At 41.0% G+C, this 23,117-nt stretch overlaps 2 protein-coding genes across 2 annotated transcripts; one reads left to right on the top strand and one right to left on the bottom strand.

The window, feature by feature from the left end:
* Positions 1-702: 702 nt before the first annotated feature.
* On the bottom strand, positions 703-13,760 carry LOC310946398 (E3 ubiquitin-protein ligase KCMF1-like). Its single transcript, XM_083912845.1, has 7 exons — positions 13,628-13,760; positions 11,038-11,205; positions 7,664-7,803; positions 6,272-6,373; positions 4,137-4,317; positions 2,632-2,950; positions 703-2,250 (listed from the first exon to the last, which is right to left on the bottom strand). The coding sequence occupies exons 1-7, from the start codon at positions 13,641-13,643 to the stop codon at positions 1,923-1,925; spliced, it is 1,254 nt and encodes a 417-aa protein (XP_083768971.1). The 5' UTR covers positions 13,644-13,760; the 3' UTR covers positions 703-1,922.
* Positions 13,761-17,021: 3,261 nt separating this feature from the next.
* lipg (lipase, endothelial) lies at positions 17,022-22,837 on the top strand. Its single transcript, XM_083912332.1, has 10 exons — positions 17,022-17,315; positions 18,388-18,575; positions 18,826-19,005; positions 19,961-20,072; positions 20,162-20,380; positions 20,545-20,787; positions 20,982-21,102; positions 21,540-21,767; positions 21,858-21,962; positions 22,091-22,837. Exons 1-10 carry the CDS (start codon positions 17,225-17,227, stop codon positions 22,101-22,103), a joined length of 1,500 nt encoding a protein of 499 aa, XP_083768458.1. The 5' UTR covers positions 17,022-17,224; the 3' UTR covers positions 22,104-22,837.
* The last annotated feature ends 280 nt before the right edge of the window (positions 22,838-23,117 follow it).

Below are 23,117 nucleotides of genomic sequence, written 5' to 3' on the forward strand. Positions count from 1 at the left end.
TGTCTTGGATCATTCCTGAACGAAACTTGTATATTATCATTTTTTTAAGGCCATATTCCACCTATGCAATAGAAAACAATAAATCTGTAAAATAACACATGTGGGAAGAGCAATAAATAATTATAACATTAAATAGAGATGTGGAAATATAAATAAAATCATAAGCTTTTTCACTTATTCCTGTATATAATTTAAAATATAAATGTACTTATTGCATAAATTAAAATAAATCTCTATTTAAAAAATAAATCAATGTGCATCCCTTAGTCTCCCCTATTGTTTTTTTTCCACATTTTCCCCATTTATTTTTCTTTTGTATTAATTCTTTTTGATGGCACTCCTGTGAGTCCATAGAAATGAGCTCCCTCCAAAGAGCATCTGTATGTGTTCACCACGAAGACCCAGCAGCACTTCTATTCCATTGTCTTCATATATAAATATAAATAGATAGAAACATGGTCTGAAATATTCTGCCGTCCTTCATTTCAGTCCCCCTGAACTTAATTTAGTCTAGCATGTTAATCAGATGTCACGCTGCAGTGAATGAGGACATGCATCAAGAGATAACAAGACTAACTGAGATAGAACTGGACCTGTAAGATAGGTGTTTATTTTTACCATACACTGTTCATGCTCACCAAGAGGCAACTGAGAAGAAAAAAAAATGTAAAAACTCAAACAAGAGAGTAGGATTGGGTTAGTTATTTCCATCCAAAACATTTTTATTGTCCTCCAAACGAAAAGGTTTACCCTGTGATTTGGCTCGTTCACTGAGCCAAAACCATACATTGCATTTCTTCAGGTAGCTGTGGAGGCATACAAAGATCTTTTGACCGAGAGAAATAAATGGAAAGAGCAATACAGGATTCTCTCCTTCAAGTCACATGATGAGTAATCTTTGCATTCATGAGTAATGGAGAGAAGGTTAATTTCAGATCACGGGAAGCTTGAGAAAGTAGCGTCTGGTCTTCCATAAAAGAGAGAGAAAAAAATAAAACTGAAGACCAGGTTGTGTTTCTTCCATGTTAGAAAAGGCCTGAAGATGGTCACACTGAAGAGACTGTTTCATCTCCGTTTGCCTCCGAGTTGTGTAACGCCTTTATGTAGAGCATCTGTAGTGTACATAAATGGACACTGGATATGCAATTCAAAACCAAAGTGCCCACAGTCAATATAAAGCAAGGTCACATGACCCAAAACAGGTGATGTCACACAAAAGGGGAGGGAGGGGTTGAGATTGGACATGTAGCCAAAGTCGGCCATCAGTCTGTGTTTGTGTGTGTGTGTGTGTGGTGCAGAAATGCCAGTTGTGTGGTACTCAGCACCGTTAATTTACAGTTACTCAGGTGTCAGAACAAAAGAGAAAGACCTCCCCGTTTAGTGACTGTGCAGTTAGAAATGGGCACATGGTGATTTAAGCTCATGCTCACGTTGTGGTAAACCATCCAAGCACTTCTTTAATTAATAACTATAAATACACAGCAGCGTTTTTACCGGAGAGGTTTCTGTCTGCCTCCTCTCCCTGGGTGAGTGTGTGACGTGTTTATCTCTTAAAAACGGCTAACTACGCTTTGCTCATCTGCTAGAGGAAACACGGGTTATGTGGAATTGATTATCAACTTTCATATAGTTTTTTCTATAATATATTTATATAGTTATTTTTCCTTTCTCTCACGCACCCACCACGCTTGCTTGCTTTCACATTCTCTCGTCTCACTACTTTTATTCAATGTACACAACGTAATAAACAAGGGGTTGAGTGGGGAACGACAGAGCTGAAATGACAATCACTGAGAAAAAAAAATAAAAATAAAACAAAGCCAAAAAGAACTGCAGTCTTTTTTGTCATCCATTGGCAGTTGGACTGACTCAGCAGTCGGCCACGTACAATGGTGGTTCGAGGGGAGGGAGTGGCCATGTCATCAAAGGGGCGGCGCAGGAGGCTCTTTCTTCGTTGGTGCTGTTTTAGTCGTCGTTTTCGTCGCCTTGGTAGTCGGGGTCATCTCCTTGAGGTTGAGGTTCTCCAGTGCCACGTCCAAGGTCATGACCTCAACACAGCCCATGGCCTCGAAGTCAGCGAAATTCCGCAACGAGCCGTGACAGTCGTCCTCATCCTCGGAGGAGGAGGCTGAGGCATCCTCGTCGGGCAGCAGCGTGGACAGCAGCAGCTCCGTCACGAACAAGCTCCTGTCAGCCCACTGGGCCTCGCATGCCTGCCGCTCTGCCTCAGACAGCCGCGGTTCGCTCAGCCTGCGAGAGAGGGAGTGAACAGTGATGAGACAAAGACAAGAGAAGCATGTAATAGTTGATAATAAGGACGACAGATGGACAACGAATCATGTGACTGCAGAGAATAAAAAGAACAGCTTAAAGATTCCCTCCAGACATGTTTAAAAAATACTCCAAAAACTCTAAACTAAAATTCTACTACTACTCCATCCTCGTTGAAAAATCCAAAATCTAATATATTATATATTATTCAAATATTATTCCTTTGAAAAGTTTAACCACTGGACACAAGATGGTTTCTACTTCACTGAGAAGTCTATACATGTCCACAGCAAAGGTCAAACATCCAAGTGAAGTAACATTTTACGTCAAAGTAAAGCCATTCAAAGTAGATAGTCCCACCTGCTGAGTAGAAACTGGGAGCTATGTGCAGTATGCTGTGTGTTGGACTCAGGTGGACCCGGGTTAGGACTGGGGTTGGTATTGTGATTGGCGCTCGGGTTGGGGTTTGCAGCGGCTGAATTGGTATTTAGGATTGCATTGGCTCTACCGCCACCCCGGGTGGCGTTTCGGGCCGTCTCTAACTGCTGTCGCGCCGCCTGGGCCTGCTGTCGCTCTAACTGGAGTTGCATCTGAAGCTGTTGGAGCTGAGAGGCCGAGGGGCCCGAGCTGAGCTGTCCGCCCGCGGAACGCCGGACCCCTGACAACTGGGACAAAAGCTCTGGAGGAACAAGAAGGAGAAGAGCTTAATGTCAGCAAATTATGATTACAACGCGGAGAAAAGACTCAAGTCAGTTGATCAGACTTTCATAAAAATGTATTTAAGCACATCACGCAAACTCATAATTAAATAAAAATAATACAACCTCTTGAAGAATGCGTTTGTCATAGATAAATAAGAAAATGTGTAAAATTGGCAGTGTTGGCTAATGTTACTTTTAAGAGTAACTACATTGGAAGGTTACTGCCACACTGTCTCAAATGCAAAAAGGTCACCCCTCCTCCGATGACAGGTGGTGGTAATTCAGTGGTGCAGGGAAATACGATAATGGTTTAAAAGTAATGGATTAATTAATTGAAAACATAACTAAACAACTGATTACTTGAATTGCAAAACTAACCTGTTACGTTACTCATTACAACTAAAAACGGAATGCGAGCACTCTGTCTTGTTATTTTGTAACGCACTGACCCCCAGCACTGATAAATTGGTCACATTTATTGTCCCTAAAAACGAGCATTAATGAGCTATACTGTTACAGAACATCTCTCCAGCATGTGTGCTGTTCATTCACAATGGACTGTACTGCAGCACTATAACTCAAAAGACCCTCAGAAGTGAGGTTTGTAGGCCAAAATTCAACCAGTCGGGTCAACGACCCAGCGGGTATAGCGGGTTATTAGCGAGGAGGCTGTTTGTGAGGCAGACTGAACAGGGACCCTCATTATGGCACAGCTGGGGCTGACACAGCGAATACCAAGCACTGAACCGGATTAAAGTTGGGAACAGGATAAACAAGGAATTGCCACAGCAACAACTCTGCCCACGCATTACTGTATTATCCAGACTACCTTTAAGACAACTTTATAAAGTAAAGGCTTTGAGTTCAATACATCATCTCTGCTACTGCAGGTAACTCAACTGTGTGTCAGGAACTATTTATATCAAGATGACTTATTAAATGTGTGAAGACCAGTGTGAGGCTTCCTGCGGTTGGAGCTGCATGATATTGAATTTAATTGGTTTCTGCCTGACAGTACAGATAACAAGTACATGTTTTTTTTTATTTATTGTCTGACCTTCATCAGACTCCACAGCTTCTTGTTCTGCAGCTGTGTGCCTCAGCGGGAGCTTGGATCATACATGTCATCCTGACTTCTCCGTGTGTGTGTGTTGTGTGACCGACCTGCTATGGGGTCCATGGCCTCCCTGCTGTAGTTGGTGCTCTGTGAGGAGCTCTGGCTGGTGGAGAGCCCCCCTGTGGTGCTGCTGGTGAAGTGCATGTTAGACCTGCGGGCTCGCGGACCCCCCAACCCACGCCCAGGGTGAAACATCCTCCTCACATGCCGCACCCCACTGGACTCATCGTGAAGCTTGCCGTCAAGGAGCACATCGAGAACATAATGGTGCTATAAGTCATTACAATTACATTACAATTTTGATTATCTTTTCACACACTTTCAGTCTAAACAAAAATGTGCTGAAACATAAAGATATATAACTTAAAACATATTTTCATTTGAGCAGCTGAAACATAAAATATGTAGAATTTATGTTTCTAAAATTACTTAAATGATTAATAAATCAACACAGCAAAAATCAGCAATTCATTCTCGGTTGATTGACAAATGTGTAAATAAACCTGTCGTTTCAACATAGAAACTGACACTGCCAAGTGCTCACTATACTCCGGCCTTCTGATCCAGCTGCCACCTGTTAACATATTCACATGGTGCTCTCATGTCACCACAAACCTATGCACAAGAAACCACAGGGCACGCCCACAAACAAAAGCCATGGCTCTATTTTGTGAAGCTTAGGGTGCACTTGCTCTGTTTAATCTCACTACACTTCTGCATCTTTTGTTTCCTCAACAGCACTTATTCAAAGTAGTATATAAATAGACTGCGAGACTGCCTCATCAATCATCTGAGTCTTTCCAGAGTGCAACTCACATGGAGTGTTTCAGTTGGTTTCCCGACAGGCAAACGCAGATGCTACCGTGAACCCCTTCACACAATTTGATCCTCGACAAACGGCTTTCCTGAACAACCTGTACAGTGCTCCTCAACTCACATGTAGTTAAATACCTATAGGAATAACATTTTCAACCTCAAAATGGAATAAATAGAATTAGTATGCATTTATGGGATAAAATGGACTACTACACAAAGCCTCAAGCTCAAATTGACTTCTGCTTTAGTTGCAGTCTTCCCAACTGGTCTGATTTGAAACAGGAATCACATGTGAATGTGTTTCTCTAAATAAAACACTACCTGCATTGTCTACACGGTTTGTAGTCTTCACCTTTATTGGCACATTACTACTTTTTGTTCCTGCCTTCTGCAGAAATGTGTGTAACCTCACTGCGGTGTTTATGTGACACACCATTAGAGCAGATGATAAAAACAATGCAAACTATCAGGGATGCACCAATACAACATCTTTCTTCTTTATCTGCCAGATGCAATTTCATCTCAGGGTATCGCCAGGGTACCAAGCGACATTTCTAAATATAATAAATCTCTCCATCTGCACCAAAACTAAAGTCATTGGAAAATATTTTAATGTAGGATACATAGTGTGCGGTCAGGGATTGTTGTGGCACTAAAAACTGAGTTTGCGTCTCTGTGTGACTGAATTAATATAGTTTGCAGCGGAAAAAGGTTATGATGACAAAGAAACTATATAAAGTTTGTAATATAGATTGGTAAAATAAATAGAGATTCCAGACATCTTAATCAGGCCAGTATCACTGTCAATATCAACCACGACTAGATTAGCACAGCTCTACACACTCCCAAAACTGCAGACATTAGGAGTAATCCCAAAAATAACAACATGAAAGCAACATTGGACTGCATTTGATCACTCAACACCACATTTCACAATGCACTAATTCCATCACATTATTTGTGATCATGAAGTCGTGGCTTTCATTGTGGAGAGCCACTCAAAGGAGGGGAGTAAGGATGAGGCCACACAAGCAAGCTTTAATGAAAGCATGAAGATGAGCACACTTGTCCTCCACTCTACCTTTCTTCCTCTATGCATTGAACAAGTGCAACTGAATAATATGAGTGAAGTATCTATATCACCTCCCCAGTGCACTAATCTTTAAAATGCCAAAACAATCTGGATGACACATACTGCATACCCATAAATATCTGGAAAGTTTCCACATATAAAGACAGTAATATCTGTTTCTCGTCATATAACTGAACAACTGAAACACAAATTCAACTCATTTTTTTACCGTCATTACAGCAGCCAGAGTATGGTCATGTCTGTGGAGGAGGGATTACTACTTGAAAAGGATATTAAGTCTCTGGGTGCTCTGTGTTCAAGTGTGAGATGAGCAGCAAAGTCATCTGTCACATGATTCGGGTCGCCACCTGGCAACGCTGCACATATTGGGCAGATCTAGAAGACAGGAAGAGAGAGCGTACACGTTAATATCAGCTTCACTGCACATTCAACATTCACCAGTTAGTGCTGCAGGCTCTTGAACAAACACTGAGATCTACTGAATAAATGCCATATTTAAACATGAAGAGTTGCAGTCTCGTTCCAGCTCCGTGTTGAGTGTGTCAAAACTCAAACAGATATAAAGTGAAGCTAAAGGATCGATTAAAAACGCTCTCGGAGAAAGAGAGAAAGAAAAGAGACAGGGGGACTGAGCTTTGTGATGGAGCTTGTTACACAAATTTGATTTATTACCATTTAGGCTCTCATAATGTGACAAACTACAAGGTTATGAACTACATTATGACTTTCACACTACCCTTGCTGCCTGTCTGCTACAGTGGGAGACAAGTCTCAGAACAAGGTATTCCCTCTTTGACATGAATTGCCCAACCTGACAGTCATTTACTCGTGAATAGTCCCACTGTGACAACAACTTTCCTCCACAGCTTCAGGTGGTCTTTTTACAATATTTCAGTTTGTTTGGGTTTTTGAGCACACAAGTGAAAACCTGCTTCATGGTCTTGATATTCAAAGTAAATTAACTAAACAAACTAAATAACTTAATATTAACTATTAGTCCCATTGTGGTAAATGAATATGCCATGACTAACCAAAAACTATATAAAATTAACTCTTTTCCAATCTGTATAACATAATTTCAATGTACCGCTCCAACACACTTCATTGAAACTGTTTGGACATCTCTCCAGCAGGTTAGTAGAATCTACTAGTTGATTTATATATGACCCTGAAATGAATGGATTATTTGTCTAGACTGAAAAAGTCTCCAACCAAAATAATCTAAAATAATTTTCATGCATTGGAAAAAAAAGTCAGTAATGTGCGCAGTGTGCAGTACATGGGCTAAAGTTCTTTTAATTATTTCTGAGCAGTTCAAGCCAGTGTTTTTGTTTTATGTCAGAAGAAAGACAGTGTGCATTTATAAATAGAGCTGCACAGTCTACCTGACGTCACTTGCAGATCAGTTATTCTTGCAGCATCAGAGGCAGACATTGGAACTAAGCTCCGACTGTGACATTGTGAAGCAAGATGATGAAGACATACACTTTAAAAACCCACAGGGACATTCTCACATGCTGATTTTATTTACTCAATTGGGAAAACATTCTGAGGTATGTGAGGAAAATCAACACAAATGTAAATATTTCCAGGTCTTAAGATCTGTGCAAACATCTAGTCAAGGTTTCATAGATGGCTGTGTGTGATGAGTCAGCACCAACTTACCACTTCTGTGGAGGTCTCTGTGTGCTCTGCAGCCACGTGCTCCTGCAGGGAGATCTCTGTGTAGCCCATCCTGCCACAGTAGGGACATGTGAAGGCCTGGGGCTGCTCCACTGAGAACGCCTCTCCACCGTAGTACAGGTCTGGAGGGAAATCAAGAGGGACATTCAGAGTCAATGTATTGGCATGCTTTAGCTGAAGGTCTATTTAAGGCGCTGGAATTGCACTGTTTCTCCGACATATGATCAAAGTCTTATCACAGCTGCCAAAGAATCATACACGAGCAAAACTCCAGTATGAAATCACAAAGTCAAGATCTGTGAAGACTGAGTTTGACAATAATGCTGAGAACACACCAAACAGTTGAGAGGTACAGCTTGTTGCAATAATGATTTTTTTCTGCAGCTGTGAAGCATATTCTGGTGGAAATAAATGATTTGTAATATAGGTCCTGTTTACTGATAGGCTGCAGGTATTCTCTGGCCGCAATTTGCCACCAAACGTTAAACTATCCCAAAATTCTAGTTTGGACGCACTTCAATTCCTCAATTTCAAACAGCTGCTGCATCTTTCCACAGACGCTGTCAACGTGTTGCCAGCTTTCGGCGTAAAATAAAGTTAACTTTCAGAAGGTGTATTTTAAGAAGATGTAACCACACAGTCATGCTCAAGCTCATTTGGAAAAGATTAATTGATCAACTGGTTCAATTCAGGCAATGAGAGACACCTTCTAGATACCCACATTATTTTTAGCGAAGCCACATTGAAAGAAACTCTCCAGTCCACTCACATAAAATCCACCCGGGAGACGTTTAAACAAGCTGTTCACACAACACTGACATATTATCACCTTAAAAAGTTGTAATGGTGAATGTGTTAGCAAACAATTGCCCATTTAAACATCCTGTAGACCCAGAACACTGTTAAAATTAGTTTGAAGCCGTGTTTGTGTCCAATCGATGAATGTAATTTCCACTTTCCTGCCAGTTCTGTTGTGATCTCCACCAACTTCTGTGGGAAATGTCTGGTCCTTTCATTAATAAATGGTTCACTATGCCAACCAGCTAGTCGCTACCTTTGCCTGGCTGACATTTGGTACTGAGCAGGTGAGGTACTGTGGGTTTACCTGCTGTTAACAGTGTTGATGACAGTGGTGAGACTGAAGCAAAAGTGTAGCGATTGTAGGCTGTTAGATGCTCTATAGAGCTGAGTGCATCTGCAGTCTGGTAATAATTCTTTGTGGTTTCTTCAATTTGAGAAAGCCTTTTCATATTACACATAGTCAATATGAAAATATTGACTAGCGCATCTTTAAAAAGGAATTTGTTTTAATAAAACTTTGTTTGCATATAAAATCACCTATAAGAAGCCTGTCTACCGCAAGAGCATATTAGTAGTTAAAAATACAACTGTCCACTTAAAAAGTCTAACATATAACAGCTTCTTTATTTTCCAGATCCCCTTCAAATCAATACATCTTTTTTGATTATACCATTAAACTGTTTGTGTAAATATTGATGGCCACCATAATACAGTTGGCTCAGTTGGTAGAGGACCAACGGGTAAACTGAAAATAAACACACAAATCTTTATGAGCTTGCACGTCCTGCTGTGTTTTCCACAATACTTTTTATTTCTTTTTCAACAGATTGTAAAACAGAATTTCCAATGTGTTAAAAGCTGATTATAAACATATTTCACAGCACCACTGAATGGAATAATAGTAGAAGTGGTTGTCCAACAGCAAGAGAAATGGTCCATTCGATCTACTACCATCTATCATAATGCCAAAGTTTGCCAATTATTAATAGTAGCTGAATTTAAGATAAGTCTGGTCTATTTAGGATTGAAATATCTCCATCTTCATTGCTGCCAATACAAACAATTGTATTTATGTAGAGATAAATCCGACCAGTGGCCCGATAACACACTACCAAAAACTCCTCAGGCTGTCTGGGTCACATCAATCACCACTAAGCCATTTGGGAGCAGCCTTCCCGTCTGAAAACAAAAGCCAGCGGCAGCAAAAGATAACGTACACTTTAACACTTTAACTTGTGCACGCTTATTAAACCCACTGATCCAAATCAGGGTTAGAGGTTAATCTTAACTATGACATAACAAGAAATGCCAGTACTTGATCATTTGTGATTCAGTGTAAGAACCCCAATATAAACTTCCAGACCCTTTGTTTATAAATAGGGCTGTAACGATACACCAATCTCAGGATACATACGATATTCAGCTCACAATACGATATGATATATATCACAATATTCAGTCAATGATATGATTCGAAACGCACATCAGTTTCTGAAAGATTTAAAAGTTACAGTGTGATTTTGGTGATACCTTGTGAGTGTTTCCATTTACTTGGATTGAATTAATTGAACTGAAAACTAAAAACATCAATTACACAATATGCGTCTGACTGGACAGGGAGTCTACAGCTTGCAAATGCTGGATAAAAAGAATCAAAGATGCGTTGAGAAAATCTGTTCCATTTATAGAAACAGTGCAAACTACCTCACAAGCCTTTGAATATATAATACGGTCTCAAATCCTGACAAATAAAGTAGGCAATGGACTCGCCATCCATGTCCAGCATCGTTTGTTTTGGGTCAGCTTGTTGGGATCCACAGTTAACATTACCTGACGTGAGTTTTTAGGTGGGCTCGTAGGTTGGTGGTGTTTCCAGAGTATTTCACATTTGTGTGACACAGCTTGCAGACCGCGATGCTTTTGTCTAAGTCCTCACTTTCCTTTTAAATCCAAAGTGTCTGTGCAAGGGGGGTATCTAGACGGGTAACTTGCTCTAAAGCGACACCAGCAGCTGGCGGACCAAATCTCTCTTCATGCAAAGCGAACGGGGGTAAACCATACACGAAATCGATACTTCATTGGGAAACCAAATATCGATAAAATTGCTTAGCCCTACTTATAAAGCGTTTTATTCTCTTTATTTTGGCATATTCTGCCTGGTCCATTATCCGCACTTAGAGTCTCTCCTTAGATGCAGATAGTCTTAGTTCTTTCCGATCATTCAATGTTGATCCTCAGCTTATGATAATGTCTGACTCCATTGAGGTGATAAACCACTACGGGAATCAGTTTATATATGTTTATATGATGTGTTTAGTTTGGCATTAATCTCAGAAAGAACTGTAGAGAGGTGTAGCAAAATACTCATACATTGTGTTTAACATCTGGATTTTCTTGCCCTATCTTCTGTCGATCGAGATAAGTGTTACCAAACATTGTTAACCACAACAAATATCACTATGCTGTATGACAGACAGCTCAGGTGCTCATATTTTCACAACCTGGACAGGCACACTGCTCATAATTTTGCTGATGTGAATATCAATTCTACTTACCAAAGTCAACTCGGGTTAATATACACTGCATGGGATGCTCTGTGGTGTGTCTGGTTGTGGTTGCACCGCTCTCGTAGCATGAAGCGCACAGATCGTAGTCGTAGCAGATTAAACATTTGTATCGTCGACCTCTGAAGTTTCCCTTTAAACATGCATCGCAGCTCACGCCTGAGGGAAGAAAGGGGAGACATGACAAGTGAAAAGAGAGCTAATATAACATGTACAGTTCATGTCTAAATACATTATTTAATGTTTTAAGGATGATTTTATCCAACACGTGTAGATGCTATAAACCCTACATTAGATGATTCAACTGGGAATTCCTAAACCAATTCAGATCTATTCCCATGCTCAATGAATTGCAATGAATGTACGTTTTTATATTTCTACTTGATACAAAAAAAGTTAACTTCAAAACATACCTATTCAAGAATAAAACAATCAAGGTTTTGTGCATGTGGTGGACATAACATTAATACCTGAAAATTATAAGATAACCTACCAAGATAGCCCTGCAATAAATGTTACATCTGCATTCAGAATTGTTACGTTTTAATCGGGGCTGCCACAGAAGTTGAACTCTAATTGTGGTGCTCTGGTATTGGACTGTAATAAATTGCATTATATTATCAAGTGTTTCTGTTTTATTGCACTATTTGTATTTTGTTGGTTTTGTTGTAAATGTCTTTCCGGCGACTCGTGGGACATGGGTGAGGTTGACTGGATCTGTGTTGTTTGATTGCAACACAATAAGAAGGCTATGTTAGAATAAATGCAGTAAATGGAAAGAAGAGTAAAAACAACACTTCTTTGACACAGTCCAGCCAAAAAATGAACATTATAAATGTCACGCTGTGTATTCATTGCAGGGATATTGCATTGCATCATGTATTACAAGTATGTCACTTAGTCCACCCCATGCAGCAATCCCCTTACTCAAGAGTCACTAACACTCACCTTTTGATAAAACCACAAATCACAACACCCATCTCATTCATAAAGCCATCCTCATCACTATATTCATTCCAACACTATATATAGGCTAAAGGGTTTTGTGACACATGGAGTGTAAAGGGGACCCTCTGTGTTCAAGCCGAGGCAATTCTTGATTGACTAGGACAGTCGTGCAGCCTCGGTGTATTGTATGACACCGGGCTGTCTAAACTCCCTCATATCTCCATTCATACCTAGTGAGCTGTTAGTGCCAATAATCACTGCTATATTAATACTTTTAATCATATTTCTAGTAGTACAGCTATTATTGCTAGTATTCCTAGAATTATCATTATTCATATCTTTATCACCTTTACTCCCAGTTTTACCACTACTAATATAATTCTAGTATATTTACGTCACAACTTGTTAGTTATATTCCCATTACTATAGCTATTATTACAGTTAATGTTAATTCTGTGTCTGTCTGTCTGTGGTCAAGACAGATGGCCGTTCAATGTTCCTGCCTGTTAAAAGGAAGGTTTTAGTTGCCACTGTGTGCACAAGATTGCTGGATAAATACTGTATATAGATATTATTATTATTATTATTATTATTGTTGTTGTGATAGACATTGCGACTTGCTGCTGCTCATGGAGAAATTGTTGGATCTCCGTAAATCATAATCAAGTCATAGTGTGGTCTATACTTACTCTGTATATAAAGTGTCTTGAGATAACTTTTGTTATGATCTGACACTGTAAATACAATTGAATTGTTAAGGCTTAGTGCCACCCTGATCCTGATGTACAGCTAGCTGACGACTAACTGCTGCAGAGGCTGTACTGACAGAAACAACGACAACCACTTCTTAAACATAAATAACTATATAATGACGGCAAAGTTGACAACAACACAGACATGGAAACTCAAAGGCCGCCTAGGCCTGACTAACCATCGCTGTGCTGGCTAATCATTTAAAGAACAAACCAGGTAGCTGTAACTGTTAGCTGACAAAGCAAGACAGCTGTGTTAAGACTTGACTTTTTAACCTGGCTGGTGAGCTCAAACATCTAATTGACTACTTGACACAAACAACGAACTTCAAAGCCCAACAACAAGGTTGGCCACAAGGACGAGGTGAGTGTTGGTAATAGCATGATAGCTGGCGAAACTGGGAATCCAAAAAGGCCAACTTTTAGACCAGAAAAGGAGGTTAGAAAATAAGATAGCATACACAAAAAACACAAACCCTTGGATTCGCCTCTCTCTCCTATGTTTCCTATTCTCGGCACTCCCCCTTTTGCTCCCCAGCTCGTTAACGTTAAATAGCTATAATAACCCATTAGCTTGCAGGCTAGCTTAGCACACTTAGCCAAACGTTAACAAGCTTCTTCCGCGTTGTTTTGGTCACCCAACGGCTGACTGTTGTACATGTTGAGCACCGTAAACGTCAACTGCAAATGTCCGTTGGATTATACACACATTTTGTGGCCGCCATAACGAAATTACCTTGCTAACCTTGCTGCTAACGTTAGCTTAGGGTGGGCTGCAAAAACAAGACATTCTCGGCTATTAGCTCACGTTAGCTCGCGGTGCTCTGTTAACGTTTTTATTACAAACTTACGCCTCTGTCAGTGTCGAAGTGTATTCTTACCTTCATGACGGGACATCCTACAAATCACTAGCGCAGCCCCCCTGCTCGGGCTCCCTGGCTTTACAATACAGAATAATATTAGTGAAGAGAGAAGAGAAGCCGGGGTTTGGTTGGCTGTCCCTGGCCTCTTCCCTCATGAAGGATCCGGTCTGGCTCCCCTCCGCCTCCTGCTGTGTCACTGTCCAGTGCACTTCACACCCCCGTCCACACGGTGGCGGTGCTGGTTCAGGTTTGGTGCGAAGGTGAGGTTGCCTTGGCTGGTCCTAAATAAATATAGGAATAAATGCATAAATAAATACAGCAATGAATAAATGTCCAATCCAATCAAATAATAATATATATATATATATATATATATATATATATATATATATATATATATATATATATATATATATATATATATAATATGCAGAAATAAATGAACAAAACAATAAATACATGCTTTTCATTTATTTCTGCATTTTCAGGGGGTCCCATTTATTCATGCTTTTATTCATTGATTAATTTATTTCTGCATGTATTTATTAATTTATTATTTTGCACTATTTAGTTTCTGTTTTTTATATTTCTTTTGCACCATTAAGAATTCAGAATTGATTTATTGTATATATTACTTCTGTACTTATAGCACCATGGGTCGGGGAGAAATGTATTTTTGATTCCTCTTTTCTATCACTGGCACATATTGCAGAAATAACAGACAATAAAGCTGACTTGACTTGACTTGACTTGATGTGTTTCCCTGTGAGCTGAAGGGGCTCCATGCCTATATAGAAAACCCTTAGTCTTAGTAATATATGTACACAGGACTAACCAGAGAGCAATATTAATTTATTTTATTCAGAAAGGCTTTAGAAAGGATAGCTTATAGATCTCTATAAGACAAATATACTTGAATGTCAGGCAGGTTATACTACTAGGCCACAATACTTGGACCTACATATTGTACATTGTGTTAAATTGACCTCACCTGTTCCCTTAATAAGCAAAACTCCTGGATTGGGTCTTGCTGACATTAAAATTAACATTTAACAAATAGTTATAACAGATAGCACTGAAGGCATCCCTGGATGCTTTCATTTACATTTATCAAAATGAATGCAAAATGCAATAACATATGCTCTCCCATCATCTCTGCTTACGCGGATGGTTCTTATGAGATATTAATGGTCCCTTCGGGCTAGTTGTAGACCTTCTCACTTGACTAAATTGTACCTGATACTACTACTTCTACTCAAGTAGAATTAGTTTTAAACAGAAAAAATATGTTTCCCAGGTTTTTCTTAATGAAAGCTACCCTTTAAAATAAACATAATATACAGTATGATTACCTTGACGTGTCCTACAAACAAGAAAACTGGAATAGAGCCTTCGACTCCATGGCCATTCTTTAAAAGGGGAGAGCAGGTCGAAACATGATGAAAGCACGTAAGCAGCTTTAAAACTTTCAATATTTAAAAAGTTTTTCATTAACAAACCAAGAATTACAAGGCATCCAAAAGCTTTGTGTGAGTCATTTTGAGAAAAGGTTCCCACCAACACTACTCAGAGGTTTGCAGACACTGCCTTTGCTCTGACTTCTGTGTTTTTGACAATAACTTCAGTATAGAATAAAGTTACAAAGATGTTTAAAATGATGCTCTTTATGCTCTCCCCACAGAACAGCCTGTATGTACTTGATTGTTTAAGTATTTTACAGCAGCACATTGTTGGGTCTTGGAGGGCAAAATCAGAACAGGTCAGCATAGCGCAGAATCAAACTGGCACTCAGACTGAGCAGCTGCCTGAGGTGTGTGGATGGAAAGAATAACAATATCACTACATGAGAGGCAATGTTAACTTTGAAGTAAATATACCTGCCAGTGTCTGACATCAGTTTCAGTCCAACAGACTAATTCTGGGAAGAACTATAGACTTTTTGTGTCTTTAACATTTAGATTATGTCCTTCTAAAATATAAAATGTTGTTAATGTAGATTTGAATAGGGACTTAATGAAAGCGATGATAAACATGAATACTTTCTTAACCTCATGTGAAGTACATAGACTCCAGGGATGGTACATTACAATTTCAACATCTCCTGAAAGATCTTCCAGTGTTTCAAAATTCAGCACATCCTGTGATGTAGCAAGGACTACCGCCCTCCAGAGATCCCTGATGTCCATGGCAAAATCATTTTTATAACCATGAGTGAGCAGGATGGATGTTACGCTCCATGCTGCAGTGCATCATGTCATTATTTGAACTCCAGTGCCCTCTCAAGATACTCCCTCTGCTCTGCCCTGTTCTCACAAGCACTATGGCTATTAATACGTGAGTAAAAATAGGACAAGTTATTTTGGATGCGCCTGTATCACGCCACTGTCTCACTACCATCCTTTAGAAAAATGTGTTTTTAATAATAATGCTTTAGATTTTTTTTTTATTAAAAACAAAAACAACATAATTTCTAGTCTGTTCAAGTCACGGTGCTGGTAATATGGAATAGTTTGGATTGGAAAACAACAAGATTAGAATGGATACTAAAGGCAGGACTTTAATCTTTGACTCTAATAAGAGCGTGAACAGTCACTGAATAGTTAAATATCTTTATGGCTCGTAGACCTCACAGAGCCCTTAAACCCACTGACCTACTGCACATTGTAACCAGCATGCAGGCACGACTCTGTTCCCAGGGAAGCGTAAAAGCTGTTACAAGATAGCAGGTACCGGAGGCTGCAGGGGTTGGCAGCAGGTGACACTTCCTACTGGGACGTGGGCGCAGATGTATGTACACAAAACAGTGGTGTTATTGTAGCAGAGATCCTTGCGTGAGTGCGCCCATTCTTCGCCTCATCAATTGAAACTGGTCGGTGAGCTAAGCTGACGGTTTGGCAGCGCGCCAGGCAGAGGAGACGATGCTTTAGGGGGGGTGGGGGGGGGCTCACCATCCTACACACACACAAACACGGGTCGGAGTCCATAGAAGGGGGGTTGTGGATTTTTCCACATTTTATACTTTGCAGAGCTATTGATATTGTAAGATTAAAAAAAAAAAGTCATAGTTTGAAATTTTCTGAAGCCACTCCTCATCATCGCCCATTGCCTGTTTAGTGGTTATTATTTCACACTGGTTGGATCCGACAGGGCAACCAATGTGCTAGAGGGGTGGCCGATAACCTTCACACCAATACCGAACCTCTGGATACGTCACATAGCTGCTTGCGCTTAAAGCTCACACACCCCACAAGGGTTAAAGCACGCGCAACGTGAGAAGCCTACTACGACTTCATTCAGCTTTGCCACGCCTTTCAACGTAAACAAATGGGGGCTTGACCAATAAGATTCGCGATAGATCAGCCGATGATCAGATGACTGAAAAGGGGAAACTATTTAAAACTCTAATGAGACACTTGGTGCAAGTTTATACAATTCTTGAGCGGTGCTTTCACGGGCGCGCACCAAAACGCACTCACCGGCTCTGCTGCTCTTTGTCATCACTGGATCTTAACTCACTCACCTACTCTGGGCGTCACCACCGGCAACACACACAAAAAAGACGTTTTATATCGCCAGGAAGCTTTTAATTCTCCCACACTCGTCTGTGACTAAGAAATGAATCATAAAACCTTTTTATTGTGGGTTTTCCTACACTGTGCTGCTGCGCTCTTTTCATCCGCTGTTGGGGAAAACGCTGTTCTCAAAGGTAAGAAATGGCTTCGTGTCTATTGTTCACTCATTTCTGTCATGTATTTCTTTCGCAGCCTCAAAGGGAAGTGTGAGAATCTAAGAACCACGAATGTAAAGTAGGGCAAACGCGCTTGTGGGGAAAAAAATCTTTAAATGGAAAGATATCATTTGTTGCCTAAACCTCACATTTGCTCACAGTTTCCCCACATCTCCGCTTGATTAATCTACATTTTTTAGACTATTAGGCGAAGTGAAAGCGAACAAGTGTGGCGGGTTGAGTGAACCAGAAAAACGGGGATGGATTAAAAAGCCAAGGCTGAGACGTGTCCTTTTTGGGAGCAGCAGGAGTCTTGGTGCTCCAAGCGGAGGACGCACAACGCCACGTCTGTGTGAACTATTTGGAAGGATGTTCCGCTGAATCCGCGTTTTGCCACGGACCGCTCACCAGCCTTTTACTACCCAGCTGAAGTCATTTTGGTGTGTGTGGCCCATTACCAAAGGGTGTTGGGTTCATTTAAATTCAGACCTGGCGTTTCTGCTCTGAGCGGCTGGATTAACGCAGACTGGTTTAAATTAAAGCATCCCCTTAAGCAAAAATAAAACGCAAGGGGACCACATTTGGGCAGTCAATAACCCTTTATTACAACATATCCAAAATCATGGTTTCTTGAAATCATGTGTATAAACTCGCCTTTTTAATTTTTTTATTTAATTTCTTTTTTTGCATTGGTCAAATGCTTTAATTGTAGTTTATTCTCGGGCCTGAGCGCACTCTGTTAATGTCAGAGGCTGAAGCTTTGTGAAAAAAATGGGATATGAAATAAAAGAAGAGAAGGAGCTTGACGTGTAGGCCCTGGTTCAACCTGCACCCAAACCTGTAGCAGATGTTGGCTACAAAAGCAGGTTGATTGGCCGTCTCAGCTGCTTTATGCATGTGTGAGGCATTTGGCTGAGTGCCTTCCAGCTGTATTTAAAATTGAGTTATTTTTAGTGAGATTTAACTTTTTGTTTAATAGATTGCAGGCATCTGAAAAGCATGGGCGACAAAGTTAACCTGAGCATTTCCACCCTGTGTCATTTTCCCTCAGGAGAAGACGGTGGATTGGATGAACTGTCAGAGAGCAACACTGGCCATGGTGTCGTCAAGTACAACATGAGGAAGAATTTAGATCTGGACCATGAGGGCTGCTACCTGCAGACTGGCAAGAAGGAGTGTCTAGAGGAGTGTGGTTTTAATGCTACAGCCAAGACAATCTTCATCATTCACGGCTGGACGGTACGAGTTGATTTTATTTGATATTATCCAGTTTCAGTCCCTTTCTTTCTCTATCTAGGTCACCTCACCTCTAAATGAATGAAGGGAACTTGTGTATCACTTGGGTTCGAAGCGTTGTCTCTCCATCCAGACCGCTTTGATTGTTGGAATTTATCATGTGAACGTGAACTGAGTGTCCGAGAGGTCACCACCAGGTTAAAGTAGTCCGTATGAGTGAATGACTGTTTCCTGTTGTCTCTTTCTCTCTCAGATGAGTGGGATATTCGAAAGCTGGATGCAGAAGCTGGTCTCTGCGGTGATGCAGCGGGAAAGTGAGGCCAATGTGGTTGTTGTGGATTGGATAGCTATGGCTCAGCAGCTGTACCCCGATGCAGTCAACCACACCCACGGCGTCGGCCTTGACATTGCCAGCATGCTCAACTGGCTTCAGGTGTGTGCACGCGCAGTCATTTATTCTCCTTAAAAGGCACTCATGAATCCAGATTTGAGTGTTCTGCTGAAACTGTGATCAATTCATGCAAAACATAAGAGGAAACACTGAACCAGTTCATTGTAACGCTCCACCGAATACCACAGTACCATCGTGCACGTGTTTCCACCCACCTATTACATAGTCTTGTCTCCTAAAGCCAGGGTGTCTTTTAATATGTAGGGCAGAAGCCTAAAGTGATCTCATAAATCCTCAAATGTTTTGAGGATGATATATTTATAAATGATTTACGGTGTTGTGCGTCATCTGAGCTATTTTGGCAGTCATGCTGCATGACAAGACAACTGAGTACCTGCAAGTCTATAAAACCTGCCCCCCTTCTGTCTAACAATTGGAGTGATTTTAAGAGATCACAGCCCTTTTTGCTCAGCATGACAGAACTGTCACAATGTGTCTAAAGAGGTGAAACGTTGTGTGAAATATACATTTTTGTTGTCTTAATGTCAGATGTCTTAAGAACTCCCAAGCCGCCCTGAGGCAGTGTCTCAGTTTCCTTCTGGTATGTTGTCATCACAGCTTAAGATATTTGATATATTCTAAGGATCAGGGTCCATTTAGTACTTCTAAGGCAGAGGCAACTATTCCCATTCAACACCCATTCAACATGACTGTCACATAATTGGACTGGTGCACGAATGGCAAGTGAGGAGGCACCCTGCCATGTAGTTGTAAACATGGACAAAGGGTATTTCATGGAGACAAACTGAGACAGATGGTGGAGGCGCTGTTGCATGGAAGGGACTGTTGGTAGATTCTGTCCGGGTTAACCGAGCTTGGCTCAGCTGCAGGCTCTGCTGATCATCACTGGATGAAATCCAGGATTAGTTCAGTGCGGGCTAGTTTTCATGGTGGCAGCTGCTGATGTCAGTGTTGCATCTTTTTTTTCTCTTAACAGGATGAGCAGCAGCTGCCTCTGGAGAAGGTGCACCTGATTGGCTACAGTTTAGGCGCTCATGTAGCTGGCTACGCGGGAACGTTTGTGCGAGGGACCATCGGTAGAATCACTGGTAAGTTGAGTGCAACATGAATCTGCATCCCCTCAAAAATGGTGCAGTCTCATTGTCCTGACCTTCTATCTCATCTTTATTTCTAATAGGTCTAGATCCAGCCGGACCAATGTTTGAGGGTGTAGAGGAACGGAAGCGCCTCTCCTCTGATGATGCAGACTTTGTGGACGTTCTGCACACATACACTCGAGAGGCTTTGGGTGTGAGCATTGGGATCCAGCAGCCAATAGGGGACATTGACATCTACCCCAATGGTGGTGAAGTGCAGCCTGGGTGTGCGCTGGGTGACGTGCTGGCAGTGGCTGGAAGTAAGTGCTTCAAATATCTTTGTTTGTCGACCTCAGCTGTCAACAGCAAGAGTTATTAGTTCATGCATCTTAGCCCATCTTGTAGTCTATATTAATCTACATGCAACATTGTTTTATCTTTCAACTGTATTCCATCTAACCTGCGCCTCCCACTTTCTCTCCAGATTTCATGGAGGTGATGAAGTGTGAGCATGAGCGCGCTGTGCACTTGTTTGTGGACTCCTTGATGAGCAAGGACCACATGAGCTTTGCCTACCAGTGCACCGGCCCTGATCGATTCAAGAAGGGCATCTGCCTCAGCTGCCGCAAAAATCGCTGCAACAACATTGGCTACAACACCAGAAAGATACGCAAGAGGAGCAACAGTAAAATGTATCTGAAAACAAATGCTGACACTCCCTTCGGAGGTGAGTCACAATATTTGGTGGCCTGAAAATGCATTACCAGTTTTAATCTTTTATTACTATGATAACTTCCTCGAGTAAAACAACTATCTACAACCTCCACGTTTTATGATTCTACAGTTGCCAGTGTGAACTACTACTGTACACAGTTCCGCGGTGGGTCAAACATTAACTCTGTTTTTATGTTTTCTTTGAAGGCTACCACTACCAGATGAAGATGCACGTGTTCAACAGAAAAAAGGCAGACAATGCTGATCCCACCTTCCATGTCAAGTTGTACGGAGCCAATATTGATACAGAAAACATATTTGTTGATGTGTAAGTATAAAATTCTTCCTGCAAACATTCTCAGAACACCTCAGCATGACAACCCATAAAACCACTTTGCACTGGCTTACCGACTGTCCACTTGCATGTACAACCCAGCAGAGCGCTGCCTGTGATATTTAGACGCACACAGACTGCTGTGATATAAATTTGGAACTTGAACCTTGTTTGTCCTGACCTTTTCAAAGTGCCAGTCACATAAGGTTGCGATGTACAACAAGCTCAGACTGTAGGAGGAACTTTGAGTTCAATGCTTATTAAAGGTCTTTTTCCCCAACATGGCAAACAGACAGGCACCACAGCAGTGCAGATTGGTCAGCATGTGATTAGCTTTAATCACTCACTAGTTATGATTAATGCAGCATTACAATGGTTGACTTGGACACACAACTGCTAGACTTAACCAGGTTTCTCCTCCCTTTGTGCAGCCATGATGAGACTGTCGGTCTGAACCTGACCAACACCTTCTTGGTGTTTACTGAGAAGGATATCGGCGACCTGTTGAAGATCCGTCTGAGCTGGGAAGGTGATTCTGAATCCTGGAACTCTGTCTGGAAGAACATTAAAAAGACGTTCTGGGCCTGGAACACCAAGCCTCCCAAACCTGTACTGGAAGTCCGGAGGATTCGTGTGAAAGCTGGGGAAACTCAGAAGAAGTAAGTAGGGGGAGCAGATGTCTCGACACTTGCAGGATTTTTTTATATCCTGACCGTCATTTACACTTTAATTTCTTTTTGTTGCCACAGGTTTACGTTCTGTGCCCAAGATCCTGCAAAAACTGAAATTTCACCAGGGGACTCCATAACTTATGTGAAATGTCGTGATGGCTGGGAAGTGAAGCCAAGAAAACGGTACGACAAAATGTTGGATGTCTTGTCAGAATACTCTTGAATTAAATTTATATTTCATAATACCGTAAATTAAGAAACTGTTTGAATGTGATTAACCCTATTATTGAAACCTGTTTTTTGATCAACAGGCTGCTCATGTAACAACTCAGCACTTCCAACAACCAATGCACCATCACCATGGGGGACCCAACATGGATCAGCGAGAAGCACTGCCTTCTCTTTTTTTGAGCACTTTTTGTAGGCGGAAGATTGAGCAGCGCACGGTGGGAGGGGCAAGACTGGACTCTTAACTGCACCTGGAAGGTTTCTTTTGGTTTCTGGAGTCAGGGGTCGGTCCAGCGTATATGAGACTGCTGGAAAATGGCGCGCAGGCTGGAAGCGAAGGGCAGTCCTAAATGTGTTAAGGCTGCCCGAGGAGTTGCAAAACGTTCCTTTTGTGTGTGGACTAGTGACGTAGAATACAGATCTGTGCCAGTGGACATACACCAGCAATTGTAGTCACTGTACTGTAAATTTTAAAATATTTTTTATTTATGAGAAAAATGGAAGCACTGCAAGACCAACGTTATTTATCAGAGCACATCCCTTTAATGAAGCATATGTTGAATGCATTTCTCCTGGATGCAGTATTTGTATGTTTGTGTGTATGTTTGTGTGTGTGTGTGTGTGTGTGTTTTTGTTCATGTGCGGGTGTTTGTGTTGTGACCAAGAAGTGTGCCTTTCTGCTGAGAGATTACTCATACACTGTATAACTGATGGGGATACCTGATCTCATTGCACACAATCTTTCTGGGGTTTGTGCATAGTGTTACTGTATGTTGCTTATTTTGGGTGTGTTATGTACATAATGTAAATAACTTTTTGGAAGAAATAAATTCACCTGTTATTTGTAAAAAAGTGTTTCCTTTGCTTGTGGGTTTGCAAAACGCAAAGTGACGGTCATTTGTGAAACATGACATGACATCATTTGGAACTTCTTGTAAATTACTTTGTAAAACTGATGCATTAGCATCAAAAAAGCTCTACTGCTTGATCGAACCCCCTTTGAGCATAAGCTTTCCATAAAACATGTTAATGTTGTGCTCAAAATCTGTACAATTACAAAACTGAGAGCATCTGACCTGAGAAACATGTTGCAGCCTTAAACAATCACAT

This window comes from Echiichthys vipera, assembly GCF_963691815.1.
Source record: "Echiichthys vipera genome assembly, chromosome: 4".
Classification (NCBI taxonomy): domain Eukaryota; kingdom Metazoa; phylum Chordata; class Actinopteri; order Perciformes; family Trachinidae; genus Echiichthys; species Echiichthys vipera.

Bases quoted from the DNA above. Each gene is read 5' to 3' on its own strand.
- LOC310946398 (XM_083912845.1), bottom strand. The intron at 7,804-11,037 runs GTAAGTAGAATT...ATTTCCCTCCAG, and splicing joins ATTAACCCGAGTTGACTTTG to ACCTGTACTACGGTGGAGAG. The intron at 6,374-7,663 runs GTAAGTTGGTGC...CCTGTCTTCTAG, and splicing joins CAGAGACCTCCACAGAAGTG to ATCTGCCCAATATGTGCAGC.
- lipg (XM_083912332.1), top strand. From the start codon at position 17,225: ATGAATCATAAAACCTTTTTATTGTGGGTTTTCCTACACTGTGCTGCT. The intron at 20,788-20,981 runs GTGAGTCACAAT...TTTTCTTTGAAG, and splicing joins TGCTGACACTCCCTTCGGAG to GCTACCACTACCAGATGAAG. The intron at 21,103-21,539 runs GTAAGTATAAAA...CCCTTTGTGCAG, and splicing joins GAAAACATATTTGTTGATGT to CCATGATGAGACTGTCGGTC.